This window comes from Bombus flavifrons, chromosome 14 (genome assembly GCF_040668555.2).
Source record: "Bombus flavifrons isolate JBK064 chromosome 14, iyBomFlav1_principal, whole genome shotgun sequence".
Classification (NCBI taxonomy): domain Eukaryota; kingdom Metazoa; phylum Arthropoda; class Insecta; order Hymenoptera; family Apidae; genus Bombus; species Bombus flavifrons.
Window position 1 is genome coordinate 5,838,610 of NC_138455.1, and position 11,377 is coordinate 5,849,986.

General features: G+C 26.7%; 3 protein-coding genes across 4 annotated transcripts; 2 read left to right on the forward strand and 1 right to left on the reverse strand.

The window, feature by feature from the left end:
- The first annotated feature begins 708 nt into the window (after positions 1-708).
- Positions 709-1,958, forward strand: LOC138187044 (uncharacterized). Its single transcript, XM_069127492.1, has 2 exons — positions 709-929; positions 1,004-1,958. Exon 2 carries the CDS (start codon positions 1,085-1,087, stop codon positions 1,934-1,936), a length of 852 nt encoding a protein of 283 aa, XP_068983593.1. The 5' UTR covers positions 709-929; positions 1,004-1,084; the 3' UTR covers positions 1,937-1,958.
- LOC138187039 (uncharacterized) lies at positions 1,542-6,419 on the reverse strand. Of its 2 annotated transcripts, XR_011175068.1 has the most exons (11): positions 5,975-6,419; positions 5,517-5,822; positions 4,811-5,451; positions 4,534-4,746; positions 4,091-4,399; positions 3,818-4,016; positions 3,586-3,758; positions 3,418-3,515; positions 3,089-3,350; positions 2,450-3,027; positions 1,542-1,739 (listed from the first exon to the last, which is right to left on the reverse strand). XR_011175068.1 is itself a non-coding variant. In XM_069127482.1 (10 exons), the coding sequence occupies exons 1-10, from the start codon at positions 6,141-6,143 to the stop codon at positions 2,512-2,514; spliced, it is 2,886 nt and encodes a 961-aa protein (XP_068983583.1). In that variant the 5' UTR covers positions 6,144-6,419; the 3' UTR covers positions 1,542-2,511. The 2 variants fall into 2 exon arrangements, 1 of the variants encoding a protein (XP_068983583.1); XM_069127482.1 differs by having other exon boundaries at positions 1,542-3,027.
- An 816-nt stretch (positions 6,420-7,235) lies between these two features.
- Positions 7,236-10,291, forward strand: Tango9 (transport and golgi organization 9). Its single transcript, XM_069127486.1, has 8 exons — positions 7,236-7,454; positions 8,375-8,472; positions 8,534-8,681; positions 8,756-9,103; positions 9,218-9,302; positions 9,384-9,542; positions 9,609-9,763; positions 9,861-10,291. Exons 2-8 carry the CDS (start codon positions 8,396-8,398, stop codon positions 10,026-10,028), a joined length of 1,140 nt encoding a protein of 379 aa, XP_068983587.1. The 5' UTR covers positions 7,236-7,454; positions 8,375-8,395; the 3' UTR covers positions 10,029-10,291.
- The last annotated feature ends 1,086 nt before the right edge of the window (positions 10,292-11,377 follow it).

Genomic DNA, 11,377 nt, shown 5'->3' on the forward strand with positions numbered 1-11,377 from the left:
TTTTGTTGTTAACCTTTCTCCAAAAATGTACAATCTATTGTATTATGTTGTACTATGTAAATAAAAATTTTCAATTTATATCTCGGCGACTTATTGCACAAATATTGCATGTCCATTTTTTGTGAAATTTGAGTTTTCATATGCAATAAATAGTTCTTGATTGCTTTTTTATGTATAAAATAACTTTTATGTGTAAAAATCATATTTGTATCTACTTCATAAATTTGTAAAAAATTATATTTTCTTCATTTTTTTTTTTTTAGTACATACATATAGAAAGATAAGTTCAAGAACCATGATTCACCTTTGTCATTTTATGTTCTTCAAAAGGATCAATGCACAATTTGCAACCAATTTTATAATAGCATTGATAAAGATAAATACAATGCAAGAAGTATTTATTTAGCTATAAAGTATCATTGAATTTTTTAAACTGTTTTTCTCGAAAATACTAAAATAAAAATTAATCTCTTGAAATTGTTCTTCTAAAAGCGAACATTTTTTGTGCAGTAAGCCATCGATTTGTTGATCTATTGTACGATTTGATATTATATGAAACATAGAATGTTACGTTTCGTTTGCACTAAAGGAAATTGTTAATTTTTTTTAATTTAAACATTTTATATTATATATTATGATAACATTTTTCTGTACTTTATTTCACATATTACATGTCGTTATACATATGTAGACACATATATACTTATATTGACATAGTATCATAGATCTTCACGTGGATGCATGACATTATTGTCCAATAGACAATATCATGTAAAATATAATAAACTTATTTAATCTTTATATGATTTACATAAAATTTTATTGCGCGATAAGTGTTATGTTCATGTATAATCAAATATTGTGGTCTATAATTCTTTCGATCTCCCTATTGGATATTTATATAACCTCATAAGTACGATCTTTTGAAGGTAAATCTCTAACTGCATTATTTTTTTTTTTAACTATCGTATAGAAATATATGAAATATTGATTTTATTAATAGGTAATCAAAAAGATAGATATATTATTCTTAACATTTTATATATTGTTTACTTTATGAAGGTAGAATTGCAATAGTTACAGAATGTCTATGTTCTACCAATGCATTATTTGTCAGCATCCAAATGCTACTGTCATAGATTTACATAATCATCATATCCAACATCACAATCCAATAGAGTTATCGCAAACTATTATTAATCTTCAAGGCTTCAAAGTTTTGAATGATATGAAATGTACAAAAAAAAAATATTTGCAACCTATAAATTTAGGCGATAACAATAACAATGAAAATATATACAATCATGTTTTCATTAAACCTGAACCAAAATATAAGTATAAAAATGAAGCAATTAATTCACCAAAAAAATTTACTCATGATAATTGTTCGATAAACTGTAGTCAGTTTATTGCTTGGGAACGTGAATTGTATCAAAGAAAAGAAATAACTGATGAAGAATTTTTTAATATCACTGAAAGTCTTTGCACTGATCTAAATAAGAAGAAGCATAGGGGAAGGAAGAAAAAAGATAAAACAGGTGTAGAAGAGACAAATATAAGAAATATGTTACAGCAAATCAATACAATTATAGGAATAGAGAATACAACTGTGAAACAAGTAAAGACTGAGCCTTGTGAAACAGCAACAACTTCATTTTGGAATAATATAGATTCCACTGTTAATACAACTATTAATGAAGAATTCCTTGTACCAAAGATAACAAATCCAATAGAAAATACTGAAAAAAAACAGTTTACAGCATTGGAAGTAGTTAGCACTAATACAGATACAGATGTTTTGACATATCATTCATCATGTAATAACTTTCCTTGGAATTCTATTATTACTGTGAGTGCTGATGAACAAGAAATGTCTGTTGATGGAAAAAATCTTTACTCTCAGCCAGAGCAAATTGACATTGCAAATTTTCTTTAAACATAATATATATGTTTTAGTTATATGGAAAATTATAAAGACTGAATGAAGTACAAATAATACAAACAATGTTTTTTTATATTATTATGAAATCTGATTAGTTTTTAAGTTTGTTACTTTCCAGATTTATGTTTGTGTGTAATATGAATATAAATAAAAAATTTTGTATTTTCTTTTTATTAACAAAAACAATGTTTTATATAAATGAGCATAAACAATTTATATAACAATTTTAATATGTTTCTTTATATGTTAAATACATAAGTATTCATTCATTTTATTCTATATCAGCTGCATAAATAAGCACTGTATGAAAATTTCGTTTTATTTTTATTACTCAAATTCTATGAGAAAAAAGCCTATTATAAATGTTTCTATGTAATATATAAATGTACTTATAATAAAATCTTATTTTTATTATAAAATTTATGACATGATCTTATTTTAACTGTGGTGTGATGTAACTCATAAAATTATAAATTTAAAAGTAATGTAAGAACAAAAGGTGCATACCATACTTATGTAGAAGATTTGAGTTTTTATTTTGTGCAATATATAAGGCACATTATTCATGATTAATAGCAATCCATTGAATTAACGTCTCCTTTTTTGTACATTGTTAATATATCATCCAACGTTGAATCAAAACTAGTGGAGTATGTGGTCAACCATCGCTCTTTCTCTTCGATATATGCAGTGATGTCCATATCAAAAATTGTTTGAAGAAAAACTTGCCTAGTCACACAAGGAATATATTGAAATGTTTTCTCCTCTGATTTTTGCGTTTTACTATCGGCTTCTATTGAATGTTTGTATATAGAAGCAAGTAGATTTGCATCATTAACATCTAGAATTTCTTCTATCACATTATTAGAATTACTGAGCATCTCACAATTGGAACTTGCAACATTATCTGGTGGTTCGTACTTAACATAAGAGGTATCTAAAGTGGCACTATCTTTGGGTAGAGGCAATGCTGGTAAAGGTTCATTAAGTTTGTACTTCAAAAGGAATGCTTTTAATTCGTTTATTATAGCTGCTGATGTTTTGCATACTTCAAGATCACTGTCTTCTAGAGTAACCAAAAGGACCTAAAATGCAATGCAAGATGTGACTTATTGGTTAAGAATTATGTTATGTAGATCTACTTACTCTTAAGCAATTTTGTTTCGCTAATTCATCTAGCGCTTTATTAAGTCTCCGCTTTATCTCAGTTTCATTTAAAGATACGATTTTCCTGTGTTCTTTTGAAAACGTTACTTTTGGAAAATGACCATCGAGTACACCTTGATCGGACAAATGCGATGTTATAACGTGATTCCAGTATTCGAGAGCACTTATCTTTACTTCCCAATGAAGATCAAGCACAGCAGTTTTTGCCATTGTCAATGTCATTGAATCGATAATATTTTTCCTAAAAAATAATTACTCTATCAATGATATTGAAATGACTGACAGCAGTGCTGCACAACATTACTCACGACCATTTACGATGTACATATAATTCCTTCAGTAGAATTACTGCTTCCTTTCTGACTATGGCCTCGCTTTCATTGTTGAGTAGCATTATTGCAGTATTCTGAAGTAAAAGAATATAGTTTTATTATCAAATATTAATCGAAAATTATATACTTTTTAATGACACATACAGGTAAATCAAATTGCGATAATTTTTCTTTCCATAATTTATTTATACGAACAGTAGTTGAAAGAAAAACTAAAGCAGATGCTCGAACATAGCTTTCACTGTCCGTCTTGCTAATTTCAACTGCTAGCTGTAGAAACTCATTTGCCAATAAATATTCTTGAAACGCCGGATATTCTACAAATATTTGCGCATATTACATATGAAAATAACATTATTCATAAATGATTACTTACTGTCTTCTGAAATTATAGCTATAGTATTTAAAACTTCCAGTACACTATCCCTTACTTCCCAGTTGACATCATGTAATCTTTTAAACAATGTTGGCCCAATTTCATTCATGTGACTATCTGTTTCAATTAACAGTACTAAATCAGGTGGCATAAAATTCTGAATTGCTAACTTACATACTTTTAAAGCTTTCACACAAATCTGAAAACAATATTCAAGCATATTTATAATGCACAAATTATAAACCATCTTATGATGAATATATCTAAACTTACTATAGGCAATGTTCCAGGGTGATTTAAAATTTCTTGAGCCAATGACAACAAGCATATAGTTTCTACACATTCTTGCCATTTTAGTTTAAACTTTTCTGTCATGACTGCTAAACCATTTAGAAGTGATGATAATAATGTAGGATGATCAACTATGGGATCCCCTTCTAAGGGAAACTTATATACTTGTTTCCTTGGTCCATTTTCCAAATGTGTTGCATTAGTCATACTATCTAAAGTTTCACTGCATGCATCTGGCACACAATTTTTTAGGACATGACACATTGCTTGAAAGACAATAACTGCAATATCCTGATATGAGAATACATATATATATGTGTATATATATATATATACACATATATAGAGAATTATTAGATATAACTATAAACAACATATTGGTAATAATTTATAACATTATTATCAAAAATTTTCATTGCACATACCCTATCCATGATGTCCATTATTTCTAAAAGCATATCAATATCAACTTTGGCAATCTGTGCTACAGGTACATCATTTTTAAGTACAGCATCCCTTACATTGTATCCCAATCTTTGTACAGCTGTACATGTTACATCAAACAGTTTGGTAAGAAACATATCAAAAATATCAGAATCTTTATATGTATGTTTAATACATAAAGCCAAAGGCATAATCTATTTGTAGAAAAAATATTTGAATTATTTAGCATTATGAAAGTATAAAAAGCAAAGTACTCACCATTATAGATATAGCTTGATGTTCAAACTTATGTTCCTGACTGAAAGAAAATTCATGCAATGATTGTAACTTTTTCCAAAATATCATTAAAAATTTGTTTGTCTTTACTAATTCTACCACATATGCTTTGGAGAGAAGCATTATAGATATATAATTCAATTCAGTGTAGAACTTCAGTGTTGTTTCAGTTTCTGTTTTTTTCCCTCCTCTAATGAATTGTTTAATTGGAATGAACAAACATAGAATGAATAGCTTATGAATATGTGATAAAAGTTTTGTACTAATACATGCTTCAAACAGTGCTTTTACTCTCATTTCTAAATCAATGAGTTCTTGGCATAATTCAGGTATTGTATTATCCATATCTGCAAACAGTGTATTCTCAATGATACTGGTTAACAGATCTAGTGTGGTACACAATAGCTTATTTTCTTCCAAATAATTATCTTGCAGCACTTGACATGTTTGAATGTCAAAATTACTCGTTATCAATGGTGCTGCCATTGCTAAAATAACTTCTTTACAAAAATTAACATTTTGTTGTTCATGTGAGAGTAAAAGCCACAAAAATTTATGGCTTTCATGAGTAACATATAGCGTGTGATTCCAATGTGCATATTTTACAACATCTTTCCAAGCATCTATAAAATACAAATTTTATCATCTTATAACTCTATATACACATTAAAAAACACATATTACTTACCAGAATCTATAATCCATTGTCTACCACTTCTATGTTTGATTAAATTAGATAACATTGTAATATAAGCCATTTTAATAGATACTGGTAAATCATCTTTACGTAGGTTAAATATGTCACATAATCTGTTGTACACGTCTTTAAACTGCCAATAATGAAACCTTAATTCATTATGTGAAACTAATCCTATAAGTTTTAAAGTAAATATAGTTATAGGTTGGGAAGGAAGGCACTCAGAACTCCAAGTGTGCAGTGCTTTTAATACCCATTTTTGAAACAATTCATAATTTTCATAACTATTTGTGTCACCTGGAATTGAATGATAAAATACATGATAAAATATAAATTACATACGAATACAATGAATAAAAATGGAATAAACATAACAAAGATTAAAAAACGAATTCTTTATAATAATTTTACTATGCACTATGATATAATTTATAAAATAGTTTTCTTACACTCTTTAATATCTTCGGAAATGTGTGATAATAGAAGATCAAGATAGGTAGTAGACACAATGTTATAATTAGGCAACAGAAATAGCTCCAAAACTTCGGCTAATCTTTTATTACTATTTAACGATGACATTATGTTTTGATATGAAATTTTTGTATATTTGTGCGACATAAAATGTTTCTTTTTAGTTTCTTTACTTTCTGTTCATGCTTTTTTGTCCACTGATAATTTCAAAATACGCACATAATATTATCATCCATTGCTTTGAACAGCAAACTACTATTTCTATCACTCACATATTTTCTGCGTTTTATAACTCAAAAATCAGGTATGTAAATAAAAACTTGATTCCTTAATTAAACGATTTACAGATAACTGAACACTTGCATGGCCCGAAATAAAGAACTATTTCCAACAAACTTATAGGGCAATCATTTAGTGGTCTTGTTTATTTTTAGCGGGCTATTTAAATTATCAGCAATTGTATCTCTGATTTATCGTAGAATAATAATATATCTTTTTTTTTTCAAACAAACAAAACTATAAACAAATTTTAATCATTATAGGAGTATATTTTATTTTCTAGGATTATAAAAGTGTATAATTAGAATATATTTCTTTTTCCTTTAATATTTTATTCTACACGTTTCACTCGAAAAATAAAACTTAGAGTGGCTTGTAAAAATACGTACATAGGTATTCGTATACTCTTTATGAACTCATTACGTGTGTTATACTTGGTTATACGAAATATTTTAAAATTTCATTCGCGCCATAACGACACTCAATTATCATAATTATATTGGTAAACTATTAAACAATTGTGAAAGTGTTTAGAAGTTGCAAAATATTTACCCTAAATTAATAATCTTATATTATATATGTTATAATATATTATATTATATATAATCTCATAATAATATAATCTTATATTTAATAAAAAATTAATATACAGTATGAATAGTCATCTTAAGCATATAATAAGTATTAAAAATGATCCCACTGAATATTGAAACTTGTTAATATTGTGGATGATTACCTGTTTAAATATTTGTATGATTTCTGCAAAATATATAATATATAAATGCACCTGAATGCATATGTATGCATATATATGTATGTGTATGTATACAAAATATATATATTGCGTCAAATATCTTGCAACTTCTAAATATTTTCAGAATTGTTTATTATTCCGCAGTATAATTATAACAGAATGAAATATTTACAAATGTATTATTGCACGCTTAACATGCAAAATATAGAAAATAGTTGGAATTGAGAACCTTTAATGCTGAGATTGATATGTTCAGATTATTCCTTCAGTAACGTGAACGTGAGTAACAGTTAACAGTGCTACCTTCACCATTTCTCTGGTGATGTCTATTCATCGTGCCTTTATCATTTCTGTGCAATGAACTCGAATTTGTTACTTTATTTTTTATAAATTATAATAGTGGTTTACTATAATTTATAATAGTGGTAATACCATGTTAAAAATTTAAAATATTATTCACTAATTCTATTCTAACGACAAATGCACTTAATTTTACACTTTATACATACATATAACTGTGGCTTAAGAATTTTGAAAATTATCATTTTTATCGTATTTACTATTATATATTTAGGAATCTATATCTTAATTATTTGGGTAATAACTATATTTCAATATTGTAATAATCTCTTATTTGTTGAAAGATATAATCTGACGTTTATGAGCTTTTCGTTATTTATTTTCGGAAAATCTCAATATTTTCAATTTTTACTTATTTGGAATAAATGATATGATTTTGATTTATCTTTAAATTATTGTACGATGTGAGCTGTGCTGTAATAATAAAAATATTTGCTCGTCTTCCGTTTGACATTTATAAATTTTTATCTTCGTGCAATGTCGTCGTGAATCATTTATTTCCTGTTAGTACACGTACCTTAAATTTTCAAGTAATCATTGTATTATAGAATTTAAAAGAATTTGATTTTATAATATTGTTCATGAATATGAAGATATGAAATTTCTACAATTGTTAATCAATATCAATATATAAATATATATCTTTTTTAAAATATGAAAGTTATCTTTAATTATATTGTTACATTAAAATAAATCCTTTTCTGATGCTCTAATTAAAAGTATTAAGTTTGTAGGAAACATAATTCATGATTATATTCATGAAAGCATTTAATCATTACTGAGAATAAGCATTTACATTCTTTTAGCATACTATCACATTATCTCATTTTTATTGAGTTAATAATCACAGATATAAATTTAACGTTATATACACTATCATTATTTAAAATATCTTTGAATTATCACTATAATTTTAATGTATAACTGTTTCTTATAAATATATCTTATAAATAAATTCTTATAAATTTATAAATTTTGTTTCTATAGATTGTAGAACTATTTAAAAATGGCATGGACACGCTATCAATGTATTTTAGCAGCACTAATGGTTGTTACTGGATCTTTCAATACTTTATCTGTAAAGTATGTAAATAAATTAACTGTCAAACTATTAAATTATGAGTAATTAAATTTATATTTTTAGATATGCAGATCAACAAGTTGTACCAGATGAAAATGGTCAACCTAGGCATTTCAATCATCCTTTTATGCAATCATCTTTCATGTTTATTGGAGAGATGATGTGTCTTTTAGTATTTAAAGTCCTTTATCATTATTATAGTCGCAGAGGAGTAAGCATCTTTCATTGCATATACTTATATTTATTAAATAGAAAATATCTAAAATTGAATTTATCATATTAAAGGATAATTCTGTGGACAGCAATCCGTTAACTAAAGGCTCACATGTATTTAATCCTTTTATTCTACTGATTCCTGCCTTATGTGATACATGTGCTACTTCTATTATGTATGTCGGCTTGAATATGACATATGCTAGTAGTTTTCAAATGTTTCGTGGTGCTGTTATAATATTCACTGCTGTGCTCTCAATGGGTTTTCTTAATAAAAAACTAGTTAGTAGGGAATGGTTAGGTATAGTAATGGTTATAATTGGTTTAGCTCTCGTTGGGCTCAGTGACATAACTATGGAAAAATCAGATGTCAGCACAAATTCTATTTTAACTGGAGATTTACTTATCATATGTGCACAGGTAAAACTTCATTTTATATGTTTTATATATTTTGTATAATTGTATATTTTATATTTTAATGTACATATTTTTATAATAAAATTGCTTTAATTTGCGTAATAATTATTATCATAGGTAATAATTGCTGTTCAAATGGTGATAGAAGAAAAGTTCATAGCAGGACAGAATATACCAGCGTTGCAAGCAGTTGGTTGGGAAGGTTTATGAAGTTTCTGAAATACACGTTTCTGAAATATCTAGTACATAAAAATATATTCTAACAAACATATATTTTATTTAGGTATATTTGGATTCATTACTATATGCATTTTAATGATTCCCCTTAACTTTATACATGTCCCACCTCCTTTTGCTGACAATTCGCAAGGAACCCTTGAAGCTACTAAAGATGCATTCATCCAGATTGGAAATAGTGGTTATTTACTGATGGCTATAGTTGGTTAGTATATATAGACATATTTACTCTTATTTATTAAAATTTATTTTTTAAATGATCTTCGTACAGGTATATCATTCAGCATAGCTTTCTTTAACTTTGCTGGCATTAGTATTACCAAAGAAATTGGTGCTACAACAAGGATGATATTAGATAGTGTTAGAACAATTATCATATGGGTTTTCTCTTTAGCATTTAAATGGCAAGCCTTCCATTATTTACAGGTAAATTTCATAATTGATTTTTTCTGTTCATAATGAAATTGTATCATCTAAAATTAAAATCAAGTCACATATGAACATGTACCTATTTCATTTTTAGCTCATTGGCTTCATTGTACTACTCATTGGAATGTGTTGTTATAACAACGTTATTATTCCTCAATTAGTAAGAAAATGTAGATATCGTTTAGGCCGTCATAAACCACCACCAACTGATCGTGAGCGAATTATTAATACAGCAGCAGATGATATTCCAGAAACGCAATAAAGATATATTTCCATTTAAGTATACTTGAATGTTCACTATTTTGTGATGTTGAGAACTATTATATAGTTTCTCTAATGGTAAAGTCTGCAATCACAATAATATGTAAAATGCTTTCAATTTGTTTTATTTGCAAAATTCATTAAATTTATCAAAATCAGTACTTTTGCAAAGTTAATTAATTAGCACAATTCTTGTAAAATGTATATTATAGTTAGAAAATCTCAAATTTTTTATTTATCTTTTAAGTTGAATGTGAAAAATAAGTATTGTCCCAATTTTTATACAAATTTTTTGAAAAATTGCATTAATTAAAACAAAATTCTCATTGTACAGCAGAATCTTTTAGCAGAATCTCAAGGTTCTACTATAGGTGGTATTTTGAATGAAATGACGATATTTTATACATATACGTAAATATATTTTACTACTGTAAAAAAAATGTGTTAAAAGATATATTATTGCAAGTAAATATTAAGTTATTTCTTCATGGTATATTTCTGCTCTCCTTATTTTGTAGTATTCATAAATAGTTGAACTGAAATTTCCACCTTTGAAGTCTAATTGAATAAGTTTTGTTACTCTACCTGCTTTGCTTTTTAATAAGTTTCATACTTATTAATAAACATACGCGTGTAGAACATTTATTTTCTATATTCTATGTATAGTTAAGATATTAAATTTTGTAAGATATTAAAAGAGAAGGATAGTACTTAAAGTCACATGTATTTATTATTTCCTACATATTTTATATATACGTGATAAACTAATTTGTGCAAAAAATTGTTAACATAGCATATACACATATGTAATATGTGCATATAGCACATGTTTATATATACATACATATATACATATGTATGTAATAATGATATACAAGTACGCATGTTTAAGCACGCACGTATACCTAATAACATTCTCTAAATAAAATAATATTGACATTTTTATAAACCAGAAAAGATTATGTGAATTATAATCTTCCATGAATTATAATTATGAAAAATAAAGTAGTAATGTACTGCACATTAATCAGCGATTATAAAATATTTTCAATTCAAGTTCTGTTTTCTGACCACATTACAAATGCTTTATGGAATGTTTATTTGTAAGGCTAATTTTTTCTGTTTCCCGTATTCATATCTAAGTTCTGGTCACCACCAACTTAAGTTTAAAATCGCATTTATATCGAATATAACCGACTAGCGACAAGGAAAACTAATTTATCATACAAGAGCTTTCACTTATGCATTGATATTATAACATTTAATATCAAACCAAACATACGTGGTACTTTTTCTAATTTCTCACAATTATGAGCAAAACATGTAAGACATCATGTTACCAGACAAAAC

Coding starts and splice junctions, on each gene's coding strand:
- Tango9 (XM_069127486.1), top strand. CDS start 8,396: ATGGCATGGACACGCTATCAATGTATTTTAGCAGCACTAATGGTTGTT. Junction 8,682..8,755: donor ATTATTATAGTCGCAGAGGA/GTAAGCATCTTT, acceptor ATCATATTAAAG/GATAATTCTGTGGACAGCAA. Junction 9,543..9,608: donor TTTACTGATGGCTATAGTTG/GTTAGTATATAT, acceptor ATCTTCGTACAG/GTATATCATTCAGCATAGCT.
- LOC138187039 (XM_069127482.1), bottom strand. CDS start 6,143: ATGTCGCACAAATATACAAAAATTTCATATCAAAACATAATGTCATCG. Junction 4,017..4,090: donor ACCCTGGAACATTGCCTATA/GTAAGTTTAGAT, acceptor TATTGTTTTCAG/ATTTGTGTGAAAGCTTTAAA. Junction 3,351..3,417: donor TATGTACATCGTAAATGGTC/GTGAGTAATGTT, acceptor ATTATTTTTTAG/GAAAAATATTATCGATTCAA.
- LOC138187044 (XM_069127492.1), top strand. CDS start 1,085: ATGTCTATGTTCTACCAATGCATTATTTGTCAGCATCCAAATGCTACT.